Source organism: Haliotis rufescens, unplaced genomic scaffold, assembly GCF_023055435.1.
Source record: "Haliotis rufescens isolate VD_foot unplaced genomic scaffold, xgHalRufe1.0.p SCAF_6, whole genome shotgun sequence".
Classification (NCBI taxonomy): Eukaryota; Metazoa; Mollusca; class Gastropoda; order Lepetellida; family Haliotidae; genus Haliotis; species Haliotis rufescens.
The window spans coordinates 49,279,163-49,306,110 of record NW_025964334.1 but is presented as its reverse complement, the minus strand read 5'-3'; the positions used below and the strand labels follow the sequence as shown (position 1 = coordinate 49,306,110).

Genomic DNA, 26,948 nt, shown 5'->3' with positions numbered 1-26,948 from the left:
TTAGATAATAGATGCAAATAATACCTACTGGGGTCCCCTTGGACGCAAAATAGTTGGAGTCATTGAAACCTCTTAATTGATATTTATGTGTAGGGTAAGACACGTCAAAGGGTTTTATGAGATTTAAAAGCCGAATCCAAGGGGATAATGCAAAATATATTTCTAGGGAGACACATTCATATGTTACAATATAAAAACGGAAGTTGTAAAAATATAATCCAGAGGATATTATATAAAATGCCTTGGACGTAAAATAGTTGGATTCCGGGAATCCCGGGATATTATAACATATTATATAACAAATGTCCTGGGAAATTATATAAAATCCTTGGGATATTATAAGATCCCTGTTTATGAGATGTGACCCCACTGGAGAACAAAAGGATGCCTTAAGTTATGGTAATAAGAAATACAACAAATCTTAAAACAAGGAATCCTCCATCTGTAACAATGTAACAAGCTTAGGGCATCAAACATACTTATATTCTATTTGTTGTTGGAACATTGGTCACCCTGAGAGCCCCGAATGTATGACCAAGACTCCCCAGGAGATGCAAGTATATAGACATACCGTATTCAACGTAGTAAACGCCCAGGGCACTCTCAAAATTAGAAATAAGGGGCTCTTATTAGAATATTTTTTTGGTGAAAGAAAACAGAGTTGAAAGACCGTAAATTTCGTGGTTTATGCTGACAGCCTGAAATGTTTGCATATGACAGATATATTTTTCCAGATTTTAATTGGCCATAATTAAGAGACGTATGACACATGAGTGTGTATTATACACGAATAAATAAGTCTTGTGTACATTGATCAATCGGAAGGGGTGCCAATTTTGGATTGTTCACTAGCCAATATATTAGCAAATATTAGAGCTGGGCGCTTTTTACGTCGAATACGGTTGTTCACATTACAACCTATGGTATAGAGTCGAGTAGGGGTCACATTAACATATGAGCGAGCCCCATGCCACTCAATAGCAGTCTGGCATGATGCATCTCTAGTCATGCTAATAAACTCCAGGTCTAAGGGCTGCATCTTCAAAAGGCGCTGGGTCTCTAGTAAGCCCTCGGTCGTATCAAGCACCAGGGCAGTTAAACAATGTTATAAGCAACAGGTCTCTAATAAGCACCAGGTCTCTAATAAGCACCAGGTCTCTGATAAGCACCGGGTCTCTAATAAGCACTGGGTCTCTAATAAGCACCAGGTCTCTAATGAGCACCAGGTCTCTAATAAGCACCAGGTCTCTAATAAGCACCAGGTCTCTAATAAGCACCAGGTCTCTAATAAGCACAGGGTCTCTTATAAGCACCAGGTCTCTAATAAGCACAGGGTTTCTAATGAGCACCAGGTCTCTAATAAGCACTAGGTCTCTAATAAGCACTGGGTCTCTAATAAGCACAGGGTTTCTAATGAGCACCGGGTCTCTAATAAGCACCAGGTCTCTAATAAGCACAGGGTTTCTAATGAGCACCAGGTCTCTAATAAGCACCAGGTCTCTAATAAGCACAGGTTCTCTAATAAGCACAGGGTCTCTAATAAGCACCAGGTCTCTAATAAGCACTGGGTCTCTAATAAGCACTGGGTCTCTAATAAGCACTGGGTCTCTAATAAGCACAGGGTCTCTAATAAGCATGAAGTTTCCATTTAAAGCTGGGCTTCATGAGGGTCAAAGGGTCCAGTTTTATCACCTCCCGTCTTTACCAAGTGAAATACTAAGCACTGGATCTCTTATAAACGACAGGTGTCCATTACCTGCCAGGCTAGAAGCTTGTGCAAGGAATGTGCTTGACGATTTTTAGAGGAAATACTGTATCTATGATTCCCATGACACACAATATGGACTTACCTCACAGTGTAGATTGTAACTGAACAATGCTTTACTTTGTAAGCTATCACTCTCAACAAATTCAAGCCTTTGTTCCTCCAGTTCATTGACCACCACTCCCCTGCCCTAGTTTCTAGTTTCGGTTTCAATGGGAACACATCTTAGAAACCTAGCCCCCCCCCTTATTTTGTATAATTGAACAATGTGCTCTGGAAAGTCACTTAGATGTCATCTGTTTTCAGAATGTTAAACATTTTCTATGACAGGTATTGTCAAGTCCAGACGTTGTGATATAACTTTTCAAGAAATAAGGGTTTAGGTTGGTGTTTTATTGAGATGGCAACGTTTAATTAACTCTTTTCAAATTCACTCTTGTGACTAACAGGATCGGGTGATCAGGCTTGCTGACTGGGTTGATGCATGCCAATTCTGTAGCTCGAAGTCAATTACTGGATTGTGTGGTCCAGACTCGATTATTTAGAGACCACTGTCATATAGCCGAAATAGTGCTGAGTGTGGCATTAAACAACAAACAAACAAACTTGACTATAGAGCCACAAGGGAAATCACTCATTGCCTCATTTTATAATTATTTTTGCCATTATGAATGCAGCTCTTCCTGCTGTCTGCTCTCTTCTCTATTTCCATTTACTATGAGTGGCCTTATTTTTACTTACTTCCAACAAAATGTTGCACCCATTCCAAGGGAGATCACTCTCACTGCCTACATGGATTACATGGTAAACATAAAAGAACTGCAGGCTGTTTCCTCTAATACCATGCTGACATGCTTGTCTTGAGAGGCAACTTAATGAATCGGTTGGATAGGTTCAGTGACTTGGTTCTTGGCGTGGCAATGTACCCCAACAGTTAAATTGTTGCTCAAGATATCAATCACTGGATTGTCTGGTCCAGGGCCCACTTGCACAAAGCGATGTTAGCGCTAAGATGATCGTAACTCCCATACTTTAACATTGGCTTACAATAGTCTCAGCGCTAAGATCGCTTTGTGCAAGTGGGCCCTGGTTTGATTATTTACAAACTGCCGTCATATAGCTGGAATATTGCTGAGTGAGGCATTAAGCAGCAACAAAACTGTGATGTGACTGTTAGTAATTGTAGTTTTCACGTCATCATCACTGTAGAAGACATACCATTACAAACGTATTTCCGTTTTTTGCTGTGCAATATACACAAAAATTTGACAGACTCTCAAAAAAAATAATAATAGTCCATTTATTTTGCACATATTTCCACACCACACAGTATTACATTTATATCGTGGCATGTCAGCTTAATGTGGGAGGAAAGCCCGAAGTGATGCAGGTCTCAAACGTTTACCACTTCGCTGAAACCCACAAGCACAGGTATGGTGCAGACAAACCTAGAAACATGATTGGGGCGAACTGGGATTCAAACCCAGAATCATAGGTTTCTGGTGTGCCCAAGGGACGCAACTCTGCACAGCAAATCGCGGCAGCTTAGACGACTGGGCCACCTGTTCCCCCTTTTATCAAAGAAAGTATTATGACTTTCATAACCACAGCATTTTTCTATTTCTTCTTCCAGTGGTGGTCTAACGAACTTCCTATACTTGTGCTACCTTCCAAAGACACTGGAGCCGGACATCAGGGAGCCGACCTGCGTGTTGCTGCGTATCTACGGACACATTGCCAAGAGCAGTAAGGAGTTCGTTGTCCACAACTCCGTGGTGTTCGCTCTCCTGTCAGAGAAGGGAATGGGACCAAAGTTGTATGGCATTTATCATGATGGAAGGATAGAAGAATACATTCCAGTGAGTGGTCATTGTTTAAGTCCTCAGACGAGACTGTTTTCAATAATTTACAGAGTCTTTCTTATCTGAAAAATATAAAGTGAAGAACAGAGTTCTGGAGAGCACTATACAGTCAAGTCTTGTTAATCCGACACTCGTTAATCCGACAATCGGCTTTATCCAACACTAATGATGGGAACCGATTAAATCAGTGCTATTTAGACCCGTTAATCCGACAGTCTCGCACTCCGACACACCTTATTTGCAGACGAGACTGTTTTCAATAATTTACAGTCTCCCTCATCTGAAAAATATAAAGTGAAGAAAAGAATTCTCGAGAGCTCTATATTTTGTTTGTATTTCGTCGAACATAAACTGATGTGTTCACCAGAAAAAAAGTATCTTTAAAATAGATTACAAGTGCAAAACAACAGGTTGCAGTAGTTAAAACCCAACAAGCTAACACATGGAAACATAATATTTTGATAATTTTGATAATTACTCCATTAGTGTTAGCTCGTTTGTGACGGGGGAGATGGGTTTGCTTGAGTGAGTTTATAATAAGTTAAACTGCTATGTCGGTATCTTCAGAGTTCAAAATGTAGCACACAAGTATATTTATATGTTGAGATTAATTCCAGCGTCGTTTGGTATCATCACGTCATTAATCATAGTTATTGTTTCCTTATTATGTTAACATAAAGTCAACATTATTAGCCAGAATACTATTTTCTTGCAGTTTATTATCAGATAAGTGTAACACTAACCACCCGGTTATGTATTAATATTATTATAAGGATCTATAGTAAGTCAAAACATCAGTAATACATACATGTATCATGTGTGATGCTATTTATAGTAACTTAGATAAGACAACTTCCCAGCATGCCTAGGTACGAGCATGCTCAGCAGCGCTTCAATGTCAGCCATCTTGTACATGCAATCCCACCTCCATCCCCCATGACCGTCCATGTATATCCTTGTTTTCTACCATCCACGTATATCCTTGTTTTCTACCGTCCACGTATATCCTTGTTTTCTACCATCCACGTATATCCTTGTTTTCTACCGTCCACGTATATCCTTGTTTTCTACCGTCAACGTATATCCTTGTTTTCTACCGTCAACGTATATCCTTGTTTTCTACCGTCCACATATATCCTTGTTTTCTGCCTTCCACATATATCCTTGTTTTCTGCCTTCCACATATATCCTTGTTTTCTGCCTTCCACGTATATCCTTGTTTTCTACCGTCCATGTATATCCTTGTTTTCTACCGTCCACATATATCCTTGTTTTCTGCCATCCACGTATATACTTGTTTTCTACCGTCCATGTATATCCTTGTTTTCTACCGTCCATGTATATCCTTGTTTTCTACCGTCCACATATATCCTTGTTTTCTGCCTTCCACATATATCCTTGTTTTCTGCCTTCCACATATATCCTTGTTTTCTGCCTTCCACATATATCCTTGTTTTCTGCCTTCCACATATATCCTTGTTTTACATTTATTTCATGTTTCTGGCTTCTCCCTGTAGTATTCAATTATTTGTATTAGCCGTCAGCTGTGGGTGTATTTACCCCTGCAGTCATTAGGATGGGATGCATTGGATGCCTGTTGTCACACACAGGTCATGCTTGACCTCCATAGTATTTAGCATCCAATGCTTTCTATCTGTAGTGTAGAATGATAGATGTGTAGTTAATTGTCGAAACCTTTGTATTCTATGTATCACTCTCGACAATTGATCCCAAAAGCTTGGGCTCAGTCAGGTACACATAAGTCAGGTGCATGTAGTCAATTCTTCTGTGTTACCCAGTGCTTGGGAAGATTGTCAGTTGTGCAAGGCGAATCAATCCCTAGCTGGGCATGACTGATGCTCAGTCATGTACATGTACCAATAGTGTTTCTAGTCACATGTACCATATTCGACATAATAAGCGCCCAGGGCGCTCTGAAAATTAGAAATAGGGAGCTCTTATTAGAATATAATTTTGGTGAGACAAAAAACAGAGTTGAAAAACTCACTCACTCACTCACTCACTCACTCACTCACTCACTCACTCACTCACTCACTCACTCACTCACTCACTCACTCACTCTTTTCCTTTTCCTTTTCCTTGTGTGGCCTTTCCGATGTAGGATATAATATGATATTCAAGAATAATTCAGATGAAAGTCAGAGCCTTGTATCTTTGTTTTACTGGTGGACCAGCATAATTGTTGAACACTGCCTCATCACTTTGATCTTAGTGACGTGGTAAATATGTCCCATCACGTCCCATCACGCCAGTATGTGAAGCTGAGTGGACTTCTAGGTATGCATAGTGTGTCTCCCCAGACAGCTGAAGGTTGTTGGTTGAATGCCCTGGTTGATACGCTGTGTTTAACCTCACCTCACCTCACCTCACCTCACCTCACCTCACCTCACCTCACCTCACCTCACCTCACCTCACCTCACCAGATAAGGAGATAGTTGAATCTTGAATCGCTTGAATTGCCACTTAACAAGCAAGTACTGCATGTGTGTCATGGTACAATGATCAGCTTAATCGTTCGCTTATCACGCGGAAGACCCGGGTTCGATTGCCCACACGGGAACAATATGTGAAGCCCATTTCTGGATTCCCCGCCGTGATATAGCTGGAATATTGATAAGGCGGCGTAAAACAATACTCACTATAATGACATGTTTGTCAATATCTCTTGCGTTGTCAACATGGACAAGGCTGTTTGTGCCAGTCTAGGAGTGTGCATGCACTGATGGTTTGTGTTGATGGATAATTATCAATTATAAATAACATACCACCATCCCGCTAATAATCTCATTCATATGACAATCGACAAGTGTTTCAAGAACTGCTAACCGTACTAAACAGCTACATAAATATGGATGTGTTGTTCTTGAATATTCTCTCTGTCTTTCGATATACATTGCGAAAAATGCGAGTGGTCTTTGCTCGCATTATTAAACATCGCATTTATATCAACAATAAGACATTTTGGATAGCAGAAATACCAACTTAGACATACGCTGAAAACAAACAACTATGTATTCCACATCACTGTTTATTGAGTGGCACTTGTAACAAGTGTATAAACAATGTCATTCAAACACTAATTACATCCTGTGAATTGTCACTGCTGGGGTCAAGACAAGCGTTCTACTCACTCATGTCATCACTGATCACACCTGCAAGTCCAGACAGACGCCACCCAACACGGTGTCTTTGCTCTTTGCGACTGCATCAAAGGCAGACACGAGCCATTTGTTTTAGCTGAAGTACTCTACTCAGCGCTAATAAGCAGTGCTATTTGGTGTGTGATTGGATTATGTAAGGTTGGATTAAGGTGAGGATTCTCGTGTAAACCTGACAGAGGACATTATCTTTAGATATAAATCCACTGATGCTTGAGAGGAGGGGTCTAATTGAAAACCTAATAAAAAAACAAGATTAGCCCTAGAAACCAAGCCCTAGCCCGGAAAAATCCACTACTTACTCCAATTTCCCAAAGAATAACCAATTACCTAAATGAACACAAAATAAATAATCTTAAACAAAACAATAAATCATCCAATATCTTCACTCCAAAACTTAAAATACCAAAAATAGACACAACACTAGCCAATACACTAAATAAACAGACCGATCCTAACATCGCTAAAACCACCACACTAGCATACATACATGAAAATTGGCCTAATTGGTGTCACATATACACAGACGGATCCTCAGATCCGATCTCAAAACACACAGGTTTCGGAGTCCACATCGCACAACCAACCAAAAACACCCAATCTTACCGACTCCGAAACAACCAATCCATATTCACGGGCGAACTCATGGGCATGGCCTCAGCACTACACAATCAGCAATCTAAAAAACACCAAAAAATCCTCATCCTAACCGACTCTCTCAGTGGACTACAAGCCCTCAAAAATAAAAACACTAAAAACCGCCCCAAACTAATAAATTAAATACTCAAAAGCTCTAACAACTTAACTAAGGCATGTAAACAAATAGAGTTCATTTGGATCCCCGCCCACGTAGGAATCTTTGGAAATGAAAACGCAGATAAAGCAGCAAAATTATCCCTTAAACTCCCAGAAATAAGCTTAAACTTACCCAGCTCAAAATCAGAAATCAAAAGTGTCACTAAACAAAAAATCAACAAAAAATGGCAAAATATATACCAAAACTTAAATAGCCAAATCAGGAAAGTACTCATAAAAACCTAACTAAACCAAAAATACTACACCCATCCAAAAAAATCAACAGAATAATTACTAAATTACAAACAGGCCACACCAAACTAAATAATCACCATAAAATAGCTAATCTACACACAACAGGAAACTGCCCACATTGCAAACAACAAGAAACACCAGAACACGTACTCATTCACTGCACACACTACCAAACACAACGAACAACACTACAGACCACCCTAAATCTTAAAACCGCACTTACACTAGAATCAATCCTAAATCCACAAAATAAATTAGAAAAATTCAAAGCCTTAGGCATATACCTAATTAAAACAGGACTAATTAGTCGCATTTAAACCCCAAATAAATATTAAAACCAAAACTACCTTATCTAACAACCACCCAACACACACAGCTCCCTTAGTTCGTCCTCCACCCACTCTTGGCATTCATTCCAAATCTCCAAATTTCAAAATTACTATATAAGCAACCCCTAAAGCCCCCCGTCTGGGTTGCACAAACTCACATTTCCCCTTTTGGGAAACACATTAAATGGCCTGGTCGGGCCCGTGTGCGACATACGCTGCAGTCAGAAAGCGCACGTAAAATCTCCAATATAAGTAAGAGGAAGGGGTGACGCATTCATATTGAGTCGCATTTTTGGCTAGGGGTCAGCGGTCGCATTCTTTTGGAGACGCATTAATTTCACGTTTTACAGTATATAAAGACAAGTTGTTAAAAGTTACAAATGCCAAGGCTTACCGAGGATATTTTACTTTTATCAAGTTGATATATTTGAGCTTGGAAGACACACGTTTTATCATCCAAAATCATTCTTCCGACTCTTTCAGTTTGTAAAAGTTATAACCAGTGTCTTGAGAGTACAAATACAGCTAACCAGCTTCGGTGGTAGAGAGATTAGGGATGTCATTTGACTGTGACGCCATGATGATCCATGTCACAGTTGTCTGCAAAGCATATTGTTCAGAGCTCCAGATAACTTTTTGAGCAGTTGAGTTTTTAGTTGAAGGTTTCTATTTTAATTGTGTTATTACATTTTTCATTGGGTAACCAATATTTTTTCACTCATCTATTTATCACTCTATTGGTTTTTTTCCCAAAATGAGTAAGCATTTTGAGATTTAAGAAAAAATGAAATAATGTTTTAGATGTATGTAACGGTTCATAAATATAGGCTTGACTTGGAAAGTAAATTAGCTCGGAAATTGTGTTTCGGAAATTAGCCCCGTTGTACGCATGCTGAAAAAGCTGCATTGGGTATTTACGCGTGCTGTTTTAAACAAATGTTAAAAAAATTGAGTTTTTTTATGCATGCGTTTCTGTACACAAGTTAATTGGGTTTTGAATAGTTTTGGTTGGTATTTTACGCAAATACGCAGCTAATCTGTAGCTCTGTTGTTGAAGTTTCAATGAAGTGATATAAACTGTGGATGCCAGTTTTGGATGATAAATAGCAGTTCTGAAATGAATTTGAATACTTCTTGATTCTGATTCAATCAGAGGTTTCAAATCACAATTACCACCTCTGATTGTAACAGATGGTTTGATGGACATATCACATTAAGACTTGCTTGCCTGCCTTGCCCACCCGCCCCCAACGCCCACTCACTCCCACCCACACACCCACCCACCCATCAGCCCACCAGTCCACCCACCCACCCACTCTCTTGTGTCAAAACATACTGGTAGTCCTCTGTGGTGTGTCGAATTGTTGACATTGGCGGAGAAGTAGAACATAATTTACTCACTCCCCCACTTCTGTTCCAGACACAAGCTTTGTTAACATCGGACCTGGTAACACCATCGATATCTCACCTCATCGCCAGGAAATTGGCCCATTTCCATCAACTGGACATGCCGCTGTGCAAGGAACCACGGTGGCTCAAGAACATCGTGGATGGGTAGGACAATATTACTGTTCTCTGTGTAAACATTATAGAGACAACACAGCTCTGTTGACCAATCATTGTGTATTGTGGGATGATATCACAGCTATGTTGACCAAACATTGTGTATTGTGGGATGATATCACAGCTATGTTGACCAAACATTGTGTATTGGTGGGACGATATTGCAGCAATGTTGACCAAACATTGTGTATTGGTGGGGCGATATCACAGCTATGTTGACCAAACATTGTGTATTGGTGGGACGATATTGCAGCAATGTTGACCAAACATTGTGTATTGGTGGGACGATATCACAGCTATGTTGACCAAATATTGTGTATTGGTAGGACGATATTACAACTATGTTGACCAAATATTGTGTATTGTGGGACAATATCACAGCTATGTTGACCTGACATTGTGTATTGGTGTGATGATATCACAGCTATGTTGACCAAACATGGTGTATTGTAGGATGATATCACAGCTATGTTAATTAAACATTGTGTATAGATAGGGGTGATATCACAGCTATTTTGACTAAACTGTGTTGATTTTTTTGTCAGACATTTTGATATTTTAGGAATAAAACAAAGTAATAAAGTCAAATCAATTGACCATTAGACTTAGATGACCATTGCACTTAGATGACCATCACACTTAGATGACAATCACACTAAGATGACAATCACACTTAGATGACAATCACACTTAGATGACAATCACACTTAGATGACAATCGCACTTAGATGACAATCACACTTAGATGACCATCGCACTTAGATGACCATCGCTCTTAGATGACAATTGCACTTAGATGACCATCGCACTTAGATGACCATCGCACTTAGATGACAATTGCACTTAGATGACCATCGCACTTAGATGACCATCACACTTAGATGACAATCACACTAAGATGACAATCACACTTAGATGACCATCACACTTAGATGACAATCGCACTTAGATGACAATCACACTTAGATGACCATCGCACTTAGATGACAATCGCACTTAGATTACCATCGCACTTAGATGACCATTGCACTTAGATGACCATCGCTCTTAGATGACCATCGCACTTAGATGACAATCGCATTTAGATGACAATCACACTTAGATGACAATCACTCTTAGATTACCATGTTCTTGTTTTTTTCAGATGGCTGACAGAAATCAAGAATAATTTCTCCCAACATTCAGAGAGCAATCCAAAAATGAAGAAACTTATGTCTTTCAATTTAGAGCAGGAATTTGAAGAATTAATGTGAGTTCACATCATTCTATAATTTTTATAACTACATAGGTTTCTGGTGTCAGTTTTAATATTAAGTAGAAATTCTTTAAAATTCTCAATCAGCTGGCCCTGTAATTTAACAAAGGATTTATTTTTAAAAAATTATGTAAATCATAAAAAAACATCAATATTTATTAATTAATTAATTAATTAATTGATAGTATGCCTTAAATATACTCATTCACTTGTATTTTGTCAATTTATTTGACATTCTTTAAAATTAAATGTGTCATTACTGTATATACCGGTGTCATTACTGTATATACCGGTGTCATTACTGTATATACCGGTGTCATTACTGTATATACCGATGTCATTACTGTATATACCGATGTCATTACTGTATATACCGGTGTCATTACTGTATATACCGGTGTCATTACTGTATATACCGGTGTCATCAATGATGTTCTGTTTAAAGGCCCCTTGACCAGAATGAAATGGGTTTATTTTCAGGCTAATCTTGTCTCGGGTTCGCTCACCAGTCGTGTTTTGTCATAATGATCTACAAGAAGGTAAGATACAGTCTGGATAAAACAATGTCATATTTTGTTTTATTACCCACAGGGTTAGAAATACCCGACTTCATAAAGATAGTATGTGCACTGGTGCAAATATCACTTCAGTGTATTGTTCACGTCATCTGGACGTCATTGTTCACATCATTCAATACTTACAGTGACCTAATGTCTGAATGACGTCACACTAGACATACATAGTTGAAGATTGTTGATGTCATTAGATTCTTATGGTGACGTAATGTCGGAATGATGTCAAACTAGAAATGAAGTTGTAGATTGTTGACGTCACTCGACAGTAATGATATTCACACTCAGCGGCAGTGATCAGTAAAAAGAAATTTGTCTAAAGGGAAGCTCAAACTGATTAAGAAATATTGAGTAATAAAGAAATTATTACACTTGTATGTGTGTCATACTGATTTTATGTAACTTGTGTAAGAATTCTTGTATTACCCTCGTTCTCGCTCTGGAGATACAAGAGTTCTAACACCTGTTTCGTGAAATCAGTATGACAAACATGCTCGTACAATAATCTCTATACATTTGTCAAAGTACAGCAATACATATCGTCTTTTGACTTTTGGTTATTACTTCAAGCCCAACTGTAACTGGCATATTGTGTGTTGTGCACTCATGCACCTCATGGAACTTGTCTGAACATTTGACACATAATGAACACATGGCTTGAACACATGGCTTGAACACCATGAACACATGGCTTGAACTCCATTAACACATGGCTTAAATATCATGAACACATGGCTTGGACACCATGAACACATGGCTTGGATTCCATGAACACATGACATGGATTCCATGAACACATGGCTTGGGCACCAAGAACACATGGCTTGAACTCCATTAACACATGACTTAAATATCATGAACACATGGCTTGGACACCATGAACACATGGCTTGAACTCCATGAACACATGGCTTGGACACCATGAACACATGGCTTGGACACCATGTACACATAGCTTGGACACCATGTACACATGGCTTGAACACCATGTACACATGGCTTGGATTCCATGAACACATGACATGGATTCCATGAACACATGGCTTGGACACCATGTACACATAGCTTGGACACCATGTACACATAGCTTGGACACCATGTACACATAGCTTGGACACCATGTACACATGGCTTGGATTCCATGAACACATGACATGGATTCCATGAACACATGGCTTGGGCACCAAGAACACATGGCTTGGACACCATTAACACATGACATGGATTCCATGAACACATGGCTTGGGCACCATGAACACATGACATGGATTCCATGAACACATGGCTTGGGCACCATGAACACATGACATGGATTCTATGAACACATGGCTTGGATTCCATAAACACATGGCTTGGACAACACATGGCTTGGACAACACATGGCTTGGACACCATGAACACATGGCTTGAACACCATGTAGATGTCCTGGTTGATAATATTATACATGGCACAGGATGAACATGTGGTATGTCCTGGTTGATAGATGTACTGTAAACAGCTTTATTTCTGCGCTGTTAAAATATTGCGAATACCAAACCAAAGACAATACTGCGACGAGATATTTTTGCGAGTTGCCGTGTTGAGATGACCCCTCGATTACCAAACAATAGACAGCTTCTCTCCGAAGCTAGTTCATCTGAGTTGGCCGGAAAGTTGACCGGAAGGGGATTGCGACCAATTATCAAATACGATAATTGACTCAACTCAGTGTCATGACTGTGAGTTTGAATGCAAACTATATAAGAAGACACTAATTGGTCTGTTTACATTGTCATTTGTGATGTTTTGTGTGACCATTCTGCATTCATTTGTGTTTTTAACTTATTGAGTAACTTGTGGTTCTGGTTGATGATTTAAACATTTGATGACGTGTTGCAATGAATAAAGTATGTATGTATTATTAATACTTATTGTTGCGATTTTAATTTTTGCGATTGAGTCTCGTTCGCAAAACTCGCAATAATAAAACGGTCGCAAAAAATTCCCTGTTTACAGTATTTGACACAGGGTGAACATGTGACATGTCCTGTTTGATAACGTTATACGTGGCACAGGGTGAACATGTGGTATGTCCTGGTTGATAACGTTATACGTGGCACAGGGTGAACATGTGGTATGTCCTGGTTGATAGATATATATGACACAGGGTGAACATGTGACATGTCCTGGTTGATAACATAATATATGACACAGGGTGAACACATGAAGTCCTGATTGATGACGTGATATATGACATCTTTCAATGGCATTTAGAAGTGATACACACAAGGTAGAGAATTTTATGGATTTCAAGTTGTCAACTTCTTTGTTATGAGGAACACAATGTTTTGGAGTATATACTTACTCCTTCATCAGGTAAATTAGCAGAAGCAGAGAACATGTGACTATATGTATATGTACCTGTAAGAACAACAAAAGTAATAAAATAACAAAGGTGGAAACTTAACAAGGGAAACCAACAGGTAATTGGCTCTGACAGGTGATTAGCAATGGGCAACTGGAAGCCAACACTTAACAGTTAATTAGTGCTGATAGTTGACAGCAACAGGCAACTGGAAGCCAACACTTAACAGTTAATTAGTGCTGATTGTTGACAGCAACAGGCAACTGGAAGCCAACACTTAACTGTTAATTAGTGCTGATAGTTGACAGCAACGGGCAACTGGAAGCCAACACTTAACAGTTAATTAGTGCTGATAGTTGACAGCAACAGGCAACTGGAAGCCAACACTTAACAGTTAATTAGTGCTGATAGTTGACAGCAACAGGCAACTGGAAGCCAGGACTTAACAGGTAATTAGTGCTGATTGTTGACAGCAAAGGGCAACTGGAAGCCAACACTTAACAGTTAATTAGTGCTGATAGTTGACAGCAACAGGCGACTGGAAGCAACCACTTAACATTTAAATAGTGCTGAGTGTTGACAGCAACAGGAAGCCAACACTTAACAGTTAAATAGTGCTGATAGGTGACAGCAATGACGACTGGAAGCCAACACTTAACAGTTAATTAGTGCTGATAGGTGATAGCAATAAGCCACTGGAAGCCAGGACTTAAATTATCACTGGTAATAGGCAATGGACAGTGGGCAGATTAGAGACATGGGGTAAATAGCACTAATAGGTAATAGTATGGACATGACAACGGACAAATGGAACTACATATGACACAAGAGCCCATGATTGGACTGTATTTTATGTTTTGGTATGTAATCCTGGTCCTTGGTCGTTATTGATTTTCCCTCGATGTGTGAACACAATAATGTTGTCATCACCAGCTGTTGACAAAAATGGTTAAGTATCCAGCCAATATCACCTGATGTGACTGCAATTTGCTCCATATCAAGATTGCTGTCATACCTTGACAGTCATCATCATGATCATAAAACTGCTGATGTAGTCCATTCATTCCCCAAACCCACAGTTGTTTACACCTGGACTCTGATTGATTTCTTGATAAAGGCATGGTGTATACAAGGCAGAATGATGATTTCTTGATAAAGGCATGGTGTATACAAGGCAGAATGATGATTTCTTGATAAAGGCATGGTGTACACAAGGCAGAATGATGATTTCTTGATAAAGGCATGGTGTATACAAGGCAGAATGATGATTTCTTGATAAAGGCATGGTGTATACAAGGCAGAATGATGATTTCTTGATAAAGGCATGGTGTACACAAGGCAGAATGATGATTTCTTGATAAAGGCATGGTGTATACAAGACAGAATGATGATTTCTTGATAAAGGCATGGTGTACACAAGGCAGAATGATGATTTCTTGATAAAGGCATGGTGTACACAAGGCAGAATGAGGATTTCTTGATAAAGGCATGGTGTACACAAGGCAGAATGAGGATTTCTTGATAAAGGCATGGTGTACACAAGGCAGAATGATGATTTCTTGATAAAGGCATGGTGTACACAAGGCAGAATGATGATTTCTTGATAAAGGCATGGTGTACACAAGACAGAATGATGATTTCTTGATAAAGGCATGGTGTATACAAGGCAGAATGATGATTTCTTGATAAAGGCATGGTGTATACAAGGCAGAATGATGATTTCTTGATAAAGGCATGGTGTACACAAGGCAGAATGATGATTTCTTGATAAAGGCATGGTGTACACAAGGCAGAATAATGATTTCATGATAAAGGCATGGTGTATACAAGGCAGAATGATGATTTCTTGATAAAGGCATGGTGTATACAAGGCAGAATGATGATTTCTTGATAAAGGCATGGTGTACACAAGGCAGAATGATGATTTCTTGATAAAGGCATGGTGTACACAAGGCAGAATGATGATTTCTTGATAAAGGCATGGTGTACACAAGGCAGAATGATGATTTCCTGATAAAGGCATGGTGTACACAAGGCAGAATGATGATTTCTTGATAAAGGCATGGTGTACACAAGGCAGAATAATGATTTCATGATAAAGGCATGGTGTATACAAGGCAGAATGATGATTTCTTGATAAAGGCATGGTGTACACAAGGCAGAATGATGATTTCTTGATAAAGGCATGGTGTATACAAGGCAGAATGATGATTTCTTGATAAAGGCATGGTGTATACAAGGCAGAATGATGATTTCTTGATAAAGGCATGGTGTACACAAGGCAGAATGATGATTTCTTGATAAAGGCATGGTGTATACAAGACAGAATGATGATTTCTTGATAAAGGCATGGTGTACACAAGGCAGAATGATGATTTCTTGATAAAGGCATGGTGTACACAAGGCAGAATGATGATTTCTTGATAAAGGCATGGTGTACACAAGGCAGAATGATGATTTCTTGATAAAGGCATGGTGTACACAAGGCAGAATGATGATTTCTTGATAAAGGCATGGTGTACACAAGGCAGAATGATGATTTCTTGATAAAGGCATGGTGTACACAAGACAGAATGATGATTTCTTGATAAAGGCATGGTGTACACAAGGCAGAATGATGATTTCTTGATAAAGGCATGGTGTACACAAGGCAGAATGATGATTTCTTGATAAAGGCATGGTGTACACAAGGCAGAATGATGATTTCTTGATAAAGGCATGGTGTATACAAGGCAGAATAATGATTTCTTGATAAAGGCATGGTGAATACAAGGCAGAATAATGATTTCTTGATAAAGGCATGGTGTACACAAGGCAGAATAATGATTTCATGATAAAGGCATGGTGTACACAAGGCAGAATGATGCTTTCTTGATAAAGGCATGGTGTACACAAGGCAGAATGATGATTTCTTGATAAAGGCATGGTGTACACAAGGCAGAATGATGATTTCCTGATAAAGGCATGGTGTACACAAGGCAGAATGATGATTTCTTGATAAAGGCATGGTGTACACAAGGCAGAATAATGATTTCATGATAAAGGCATGGTGTATACAAGGCAGAATGATGATTTCTTGATAAAGGCATGGTGTATACAAGGCAGAATGATGATTTCTTGATAAAGGCATGGTGTACACAAGGCAGAATGATGATTTCTTGATAAAGGCATGGTGTACACAAGGCAGAATGATGATTTCTTGATAAAGGCATGGTGTACACAAGGCAGAATGATGATTTCTTGATAAAGGCATGGTGTACACAAGGCAGAATGATGATTTCTTGATAAAGGCATGGTGAACACAAGGCAGAATGATGATTTCTTGATAAAGGCATGGTGTACACAAGGCAGAATGATGATTTCTTGATAAAGGCATGGTGTACACAAGGCAGAATGATGATTTCTTGATAAAGGCATGGTGTACACAAGGCAGAATGATGAAATCCTGATAAAGGCATGGTGTACACAAGGCAGAATGATGATTTCTTGATAAAGGCATGGTGTACACAAGGCAGAATAATGATTTCATGATAAAGGCATGGTGTATACAAGGCAGAATGATGATTTCTTGATAAAGGCATGGTGTACACAAGGCAGAATGATGATTTCTTGATAAAGGCATGGTGTACACAAGGCAGAATAATGATTTCTTGATAAAGGCATGGTGTACACAAGGCAGAATGATGATTTCTTGATAAAGGCATGGTGTACACAAGGCAGAATGATGATTTCTTGATAAAGGCATGGTGTACACAAGGCAGAATGATGATTTCTTGATAAAGGCATGGTGTATACAAGGCAGAATGATGATTTCTTGATAAAGGCATGGTGTATACAAGGCAGAATGATGATTTCTTGATAAAGGCATGGTGTACACAAGGCAGAATGATGATTTCTTGATAAAGGCATGGTGTACACAAGGCAGAATGATGATTTCTTGATAAAGGCATGGTGTACACAAGGCAGAATGATGATTTCTTGATAAAGGCATGGTGAACACAAGGCAGAATGATGATTTCTTGATAAAGGCATGGTGTACACAAGGCAGAATGATGATTTCTTGATAAAGGCATGGTGTACACAAGACAGAATGATGATTTCTTGATAAAGGCATGGTGAACACAAGGCAGAATGATGATTTCTTGATAAAGGCATGGTGTACACAAGGCAGAATGATGATTTCTTGATAAAGGCATGGTGTATACAAGGCAGAATAATGATTTCTTGATAAAGGCATGGTGTATACAAGGCAGAATAATGATTTCTTGATAAAGGCATGGTGTACACAAGGCAGAATGATAATTCCATGATAAAGGCATGGTGTATACAAGGCAGAATGATGATTTTTTGATAAAGGCATGGTGTATACAAGGCAGAATAATGATTTTTTGATAAAGGCATGGTGTATACAAGGCAGAATGAAGACAGGTTATGTTTGATATCATATCACATCAGATGACATTGACAAGGTCAAATATCAGACGATTTGGTTCACTGTGATTCAGTTGTCCAAAGTTTTATCTCCTGAATACCTTAAGGCAGGGGGAAACATTTCAAATAAAAACTTTATATAACAGGTGACAGATTAAAACAAGTAACAAGACTGTTCAGGCAAACAGATATTTAAAGCGATAGGAGTGCTATGCAAGGGAATAGATATTGTTTACTGTAGACAAACAGCAGTATTTTACATTTGTTTCAGCGCTATTGAACTTGTGCCCTTTGTTTCCAGGAAACATCTTGTACCTGAAGGACGAGCCGAACCCGGCCCGGCAGATGACGGTCATAGACTGGGAGTATTGCAGCTACAACTTCAGGTGGGTAGCCATCTTGGAGCACTCTCCACGCTGGGGGATGCACAGGTGTTGTCAAGAATCAGGAGAAAAACATGTTTTCATGCATCAATTATGGAAGAACTTCTGCATGACTGACAACATGTCATGTTTATCGACATGGTGAAAAATGTAATGCCGGTAATGACAGTTGTGAGACAGACACGACGTCACTCTGGAATGATATGATGGCATGATACTGTTGATGGCCCGATGATACAATGATGGCGTCATGAGACAATGATGTCGTCATGAGACAATGAAGGGGGGGCATGATACTGTGGATGACCCAATGATACAATGATGGCGTCATGAGACAATGAAGGGGGGGCATGATACTGTGGATGACACGATGATATAATGATGGTGTCATGAGACAATGATGACGTTATGAGACAGTGATGGCAACATGAGACAATGATGACGTCATGAGACAATGATGGCATCATGAGACATTGATGACGTCATGAGACAATAATGATGTCATGAGACAATAATAGCGTCATGAGACAATGATTGGCATGATACATTGATGGCGGCCTGATACAATGATGACGTCATGAGACAATGATGGCATCATGAGACAATGATGAGGTCATGAGACAATGATGGCATCATGAGACAATGATGAGGTCATGAGACAATGATGGTATCATGAGACAATGATGGCATCATGAGACAATGATGACGTCATGAGACAATGATTATGTCATGATACAATAATAGCGTCATGATACAATGATGGCGTCATGAGACAATGATGACATCATAAGACAGTGATGACGTCATGAGACAATAATGATGTCATGATACAACAATAGCGTCATGAGACAATGATGACATCATGAGACAATGATGATGACATGAGACAATGATGACATGAGACAATGATTATGTCATGATACAATAATAGCATCATGATACAATGATGGCATCATGAGACAATGATGACGTCATGATACAATGATGGCGTCATGAGACAATGATTATGTCATGATACAATAATAGCGTCATGATACAATGATGATGTCATGAGACAATGATGGCATCATGAGACAATGATGGCATCATGAGACAATGACTATGTCATGATACAATAATAGCAACTTGATACAATGATGGCATCATGAGACAATGATAATGTCATGATACGATAATAGCGTCATGATACAATGATGACGTCATGAGACAATGATGGCATCATGAGACAATGATGACGTCATGAGACAATGATGATGTTATGATACAATAATGGCGTCATGAGACAATGATGATGTTATGATACAATAATGGCGTCATGAGACAATGATGGGGGGCATGATACAATGATGGCGGCCTGATACAATGATGACGTCATGAGACAATGATGGCATCATGAGACAATGATGGCGTCATGAGACAATGATGACATAAGAGATTGATGACATCATGAGACAATGATTATGTCATGATACAATAGTAGCGTCATGAGACAATGATGGGCATGATACATTGGTGGCGGATTGATACAATGATGACGTCATGAGACAATGATGGCATCATGAGACAATGCTTATGTCATGATACAATAATAGCATCATGAGACAATGATGACATCATGAGCCAATGATAATGTCATGATACAATAATAGCGTCATGATACAATGATGATGTCATGAGACAATGATGTCATCTTGAGACAATGATTGCGTCATGAGACAATGATTGCATCATGAGACAATGATGGCGTCATGAGACAATGACGACATCATTAGACATTGATGACGTCATGAGACAATGATGATGTCATGATACAATAAGAGCGTCAGGAGACAATGATTGGCATGATACAATGATGATGTCATGAGACAATGATGGCATCATGAGACAATGATGACGTCATGAGACAATGATGGCATCTTGAGACAATGATGGCGTCATGAGACAATGATGACATCATGAGACAATGATTATGTCATGATACAATAATAGCGTCATGATACAATGATGGCGTCAAGAGACAATGATGATGACATGATACAATGATGACATCATGAGACAATGATTATGTCATGATACAATAATAGCGTCATGATACAATGATAGCGCCATGAGACAATGATGGCATCATGAGACAAATATTGCATCATGAGACAATGATTGCATCATGAGACAATGATGGCGTCATGAGACAATGATGACATCATGAGACAATGCTGATGACATGAGACAATGATGGTGTCATTATACAATAATAGCGTCATGATACAATAATAGCGTCATGATACAATAATAGCGTCATGATACAATGATGGTGTCAAGAGACAATGATGATGACATGATACAATGATGACATCATGAGACAATGATTATGTCATGATACAATAATAGCGTCATGATACAATGATAGCGCCATGAGACAATGATGGCATCATGAGACAAAGATTGCATCAAGAGCCAATGATTGCATCATGAGACAATGATGGCGTCATGAGACAATGATGACATCATGAGACAATGCTGATGACATGAGACAATGATAGTGTCATTATACAATAATAGCGACCTGATATAATGATGACATCATGAGACAATGATGGCATCATGAGACAATGATGACATCATGAGACAATGATGGCATCATAAGACAATGATGTTTTCCAGGACAATGATTATGTCATGATACAATAATAGCGTCATGATACAATGATGGCGTCATGAAACAATGATGGCATCATGAGACAATGATGGCATCATGAGACAATGATGGCGTCATGAGACAATGATGGCATCATGAGACAATGATGGCGTCATGAGACAATGATGGGTGGCATGATACAATGATGACGTCATGAGACAATGATGGCATCTTGAGACAATGATAACGTCATGAGACGATGATGGCATCATACAATGATGGCGTCATGAGACAATGATGATGGCATGATACAATGATGATGTCATCTTGAGACAATGATAACGTCATGAGACAATGATAACGTCATGAGACAATGATGATGGCATCATACAATGATGGCATCTTGAGACAATGATGATGGCATCATACAATGATGATGTCATCTTGAGACAATGATAACGTTATGAGACAATGATAACATCATGAGACAATGATGATGGCATCATACAATGATGGCATCTTGAGACAATGATGATGGCATCATACAATGATGATGTCATCTTGAGACAATGATAACGTTATGAGACAATGATGACTTCATGAGACAATGATGATGGCATCATACAATGATGGCGTCATGAGACAATGATGATGGCATGATCCAGTGATGATGTCATGAGACAAAGACATCATGATACAATGATGGCGATAAACACAAAAGAAGATAGTTTGCCCTATCAATGCCTGCTGGTATATGAGTCACTGACTGATTGTGATGTATTGTAGCAGTGCATTGTAACACACCACGTGTACAGTGTAGTGAGACATATCTGCAACACCTTGTGTATTGTGTGTGTTGGCCTATTACCTATACAAAAAATATGTTCATAAAAAAGCATATGTTTAACAGCTGTTCATGAACAATAGGAAACACATGGCAGATATAATGTGTTTTCAACATGTTCATTGGCGAGCATGGTTAACTGTAGACTTTACAACACTACATTGGAGAAAAGAAACCAATGGGTTTTTTTCATTCTACCAAAACAAAATTTAACTGTTTAGTGCTTGGCAAAGAAATTGATTATAATAATAATAATGATGATGATAGCTCAAACATTTATCTTTTTTACATCATAATACTTTTTCTCGTATATATATAAGAGGCATTATAGTGTGTATCGTAGGCCACTCACTCACTCACTCACTCACTCACTCACTCACTCCAGGAAACAAAACAATTCCGTGCTGTGAGTTAGTGTTGAGCTGAAAAGGTTATTCCTACAACAGGGTAGCATTGTTAGAGCGAGCGTGTGCCATATTGTTCGGAATTAAATAGGAATATTTATTTCCTGTTCTCAGGGGCTTTGATATCGGGAACCACTTCATAGAATGGTGTTATGATTACACAAACCCGGAGCAGCCCATGTTCTACCACATTCCAGACCGATTCCCCTCCAGGAAACAGCAGGTGGGTTCTAGTAGACAGCAGGTGGGTTCTAGTAAACAGCAGGTGGGTTCTAGTAGACAGCAGGTGGGTTCCAGTAGACAGCAGGTGGGTTCTAGTAAACAGCAGGTGTGTTCTAGTAGACAGCAGGTGTGTTCTAGTAAACAGCAGGTGGGTTCTAGTAGACAGCAGGTGGGTTCTAGTAGACAGCAGGTGGGTTCTAGTAAACAGCAGGTGGGTTCTAGTAAACAGCAGGTGGGTTCTAGTAGACAGCAGGTGGGTTCTAGTAGACAGCAGGTGGGTTCCAGTAGACAGCAGGTGGGTTCTAGTAAACAGCAGGTGGGTTCTAGTAGACAGCAGGTGGGTTCTAGTAGACAGGTGGTGGGTTCTAGTAAACAGCAGGTGGGTTCTAGTAAACAGCAGGTGGGTTCTAGTAGACAGCAGGTGGGTTCTAGTAGACAGCAGGTGGCTTCTAGTAGACAGCAGGTGGGTTCTAGTAGACAGCAGGTGGTTTCTATTAGACAGCAGGTGTGTTCTAGTAAGCAGCAGGTGGGTTCTAGTAGACAGCAGGTGGGTTCTAGTAAACAGCAGGTGGGTTCTAGTAGACGGCAGGTGGGTTCTAGTAAACAGGTGGATTCAAGTAAACAGCAGGTGTGTTCTAGTAAACAGGTGGTGGCTTCTAGTAAACAGCAAGTGGTTTCTAGTAAACAGCAGGTGGGTTCTAGTAGACAGCAGGTGGGTTCTAGTAGACAGCAGGTGGGTTCTAGTAAACAGCAGGTGTGTTCTAGTAAACAGCAGGTGTGTTCTAGTAAACAGGTGGTTTCTAGTAAACAGCAGGTGGTTTCTAGTAAACAGCAGGTGGTTTCTAGTAAACAGCAGGTGTGTTCTAGTAAACAGCAGGCAGGCTCTAGTAAACAGGTGTGTATACTGGTTCAAGTACGTAGCTTTAGATTTGACTTGACTTTGTGTCATATCAGTAATCGCACGCGAAAGAATCAGCATCTTTATAATACGTATCATGACATTCCATGATTTCCAACATGAAAGCTTCTATAGCTAATCCGTGTCATGTGTTATTTCAGTACGCTTTTTTCCGAGAGTATCTGAAAAGTTTTGGACGTGCGGAAGAGGACATTTCAGAGACCGAGCTGGCGACCATGTACATAGAAGTAAATACGTACGCTCTCGGGTCCCACTTCATGTGGGGGACATGGGCCATTATACAAGCAGAGACCTGCAAGATCGAGTTCGGTTATTGGGTGAGTAAACAGCCATGTCTCACACATAGTAAAGGACCGCCTCCGTGGTCTAGTGGTAGAGCGTCCGCCCAGAGAGCGGAAGGTCTGGGGTTCGATCCCCAGCCGCGTCATACCAAAAGACGTTAAAAGATGGTACTTGTTGTTACCCTGTCTAGTGCTCGGCATTAAGGGGCTAAAACAAGGACTGGTCGGCTCGGAGTCAGTATACTGTGTCAGTGTAGGGTATTCATGTTAAACTGCGGCATGGTATCTCAGTGAGCTAGCACTATAAATCGGCATCAGTCCGGACTAGTACAAGCAGACACACACACACACACACACACACACACACACACACACACACACGTGCATGCACGTCGCTATATATGTGCAATAATCTTGGACTCGACGTTAAACCCCATTTCACTTCACCTCACCTCACACATATTAAAAAAAATATTTTGGTTACAAGCTAATGGTGTGTTAAAGGTTGGACATGGGTAGTAGGGTTTGCGTATTGGCACATAAATCGGATTGCAGTATATCGCAATATGAGATACATAATGTAATATGTATTGGGCCCAAATTATATACATTTGTACTGTTTAAATGGTATTTCTTCATTTAATAATCAGATTTCGGCTCCAAGATAGTAGTAGTATGGATAAACGAGAATACCTATTACATCATCAGTATGGAATGTTAATTTAAACAGTGTGTAGCGTTTGCAGGGTTAAATACGAAACCAGTCCATTTAAATGCATCAAGATAGTAGATATAATTTATATAATTATATATTAATTCTTCTGTGACTGTATCGGAGAATATTGAAACGCAAGGGTGTTATTGCAATACATGTATTGCTGAAGGCCGTATTGCAATATATCGATATACCAGTTATATTGCACACCCTTAATGGGTAGTATCTAAGGCTCTGAAAGGCACGCCAGAAACCAGTTATCATGGGTTCGAATCCAGGGTTCGCCCTGATTATGTTTCTAGGTTTCTCGGCACCATGCCCGTGCTCGTGGGTTTCACCAATGATGATCTCATAACTTCTGGCTCTTTCCCAGATGGACCTGGCTGTTCTATCGTCTATTTTATCGACTTAGTTCAATCTTCATGCAAAAGGGCAGAACGAAAAGATCTCGGGTAAAATTGGTCTACAGCAACCCCTGCTTATCGCAAGAGGCAACTAACGGGATCTGGTGGTCAGGCTCGCTGACTTGGTTGATGCATGTCATCATATCGCAATTGTATAGATCGATGCTGATGCCAGACTTGATCATGTTGATTGCTGTAAATTGTGAAATTAATGCGTCTCCAAAAGAAGGGGCCACTGGCCCCTAGTCAATAATGCGACTCAATATCTCAAACATCAGTGGATTTATATCTAAAGAAAATGTCCTCGGTCAGGTTTACAGGAGAATCCTCACCTTAATCCAACCTTACATTAATCCAATCACACACCAAATAGCACTGCTTATTAGCGTTGAGTTGAGTACTTCCGCTAAAACAGTACATGCACACTGGCTCGTGACGGCCTTTGACGCAGTCGCAAAGAGCAAAGACACCGTGTTGCGTCTGTCAGGACTTGCAGGTGTGATCAGTGATGACATAAGTGAGTTGAACTCGTGTCTTGACCCCAGCAGTGACAATTCACAGGATGTAATTAGTGTTTGAATGACATTGTTTATATACTTATTACAAGTGCTGCTCAATAAACAGTGATGTTGAATACATAGTTGTTTGTTTTCAGTGTATGTCTAAGTTGGTATTTCTGCTATCCAAAATTTCTTATTGTTGATATAAATGCGATGTTTAAAAATGTGAGCAAGGACCACTCGCATTTTTCGCATTTAATTCACGCTCGCGTTAATTTCAAGATTTACAGTATTCACAGACTTATGGAATATTGTGTGGGTTAAACAACTGACAAACAATATGAATTATCTGCTTGTGAAATAACAAAACGATTATGTTCCTGTTTCAGGACTATGCCATATCAAGGTTCGAAGCCTACTTCGAGATGAAGAAACGCTTGCCAACCCTCCGTAGTGAAGACTAGTTCACCAGATGGCGCTGTTATTGTGATTGACGGATATTTGTGTGCCAGGACACAATGGACACACAGACACATGACACAACGGTGAACTGGTTCAATTGGCTGTGATATAACTGCTTTTGTATATTACGTAAGGACACAGAAATCCATTCTGTATATCTTGTGGCAGAGGACGAGGGCACGTTCTTTGGTAGATGGCTTCAGAAGTCCAATGTTCTTGTGTTGTAATTGTTTGTTTCCAGGAAAGAAGAAATGTACCGGGGTAAGTTAGCATGAGTTCGGATGTTGCTTGTGAGGAAGTTTTGGATTCATGTAGATTTGGGGCATGGATGATGGCTGACGAAGACAGGAAGATGATGGAGATGAAAGAGAAAAGAAAGGTTTTCCTGAATGCCAGTCTTTCCAGAATCAGTTATGTTATTAGGAGAAAAGAACATGATATGGGACAATCCACAGTCATGGTATAAAACAGATGCGAGCACAGCAGGCGAGAGAAAGAACATGTGCAGCATGCAGACAACTGAAGTCATGACATGTAAGCTTGAACACCCTTTCATCACCTGCACTGGATGCTCCGTGAAAACACTGGGTTACAAAAAAAACATGAGGTGGCTGGTTCGATTCATGCATGGAATTTCCCATGTTACTTTTCACATTAGATGCATATGGTTGATGCATGTCATCGTATCCCAATTCACAGCTCGATGCACATGATGTCAATCACTGGATTGCCTGCTTCAGACTCAATTATTTACAGACCGCTATCATATAGCTGGATTATTACTGAGTGCAGCGTTAAACAACAAACAAACAAAATGAAATAAATAAT

General features: G+C 39.6%; 1 protein-coding gene across 1 annotated transcript in view; it reads left to right on the top strand.

The window, feature by feature from the left end:
- LOC124126165 (choline/ethanolamine kinase-like) overlaps positions 1-26,380 on the top strand; it is a 37,839-nt gene extending 11,459 nt beyond the window's left edge. Inside the window, exons 2-9 of the mRNA XM_048386420.1 lie at positions 3,399-3,624; positions 9,606-9,739; positions 10,893-10,997; positions 11,484-11,542; positions 18,653-18,737; positions 22,732-22,840; positions 23,899-24,075; positions 26,048-26,380. Coding sequence (XP_048242377.1) covers positions 3,399-3,624; positions 9,606-9,739; positions 10,893-10,997; positions 11,484-11,542; positions 18,653-18,737; positions 22,732-22,840; positions 23,899-24,075; positions 26,048-26,122 — 970 coding nt within the window. The 3' untranslated portion in view covers positions 26,123-26,380. The remainder of the gene's footprint in view (positions 1-3,398; positions 3,625-9,605; positions 9,740-10,892; positions 10,998-11,483; positions 11,543-18,652; positions 18,738-22,731; positions 22,841-23,898; positions 24,076-26,047) is intronic.
- Positions 26,381-26,948: the final 568 nt, after the last annotated feature.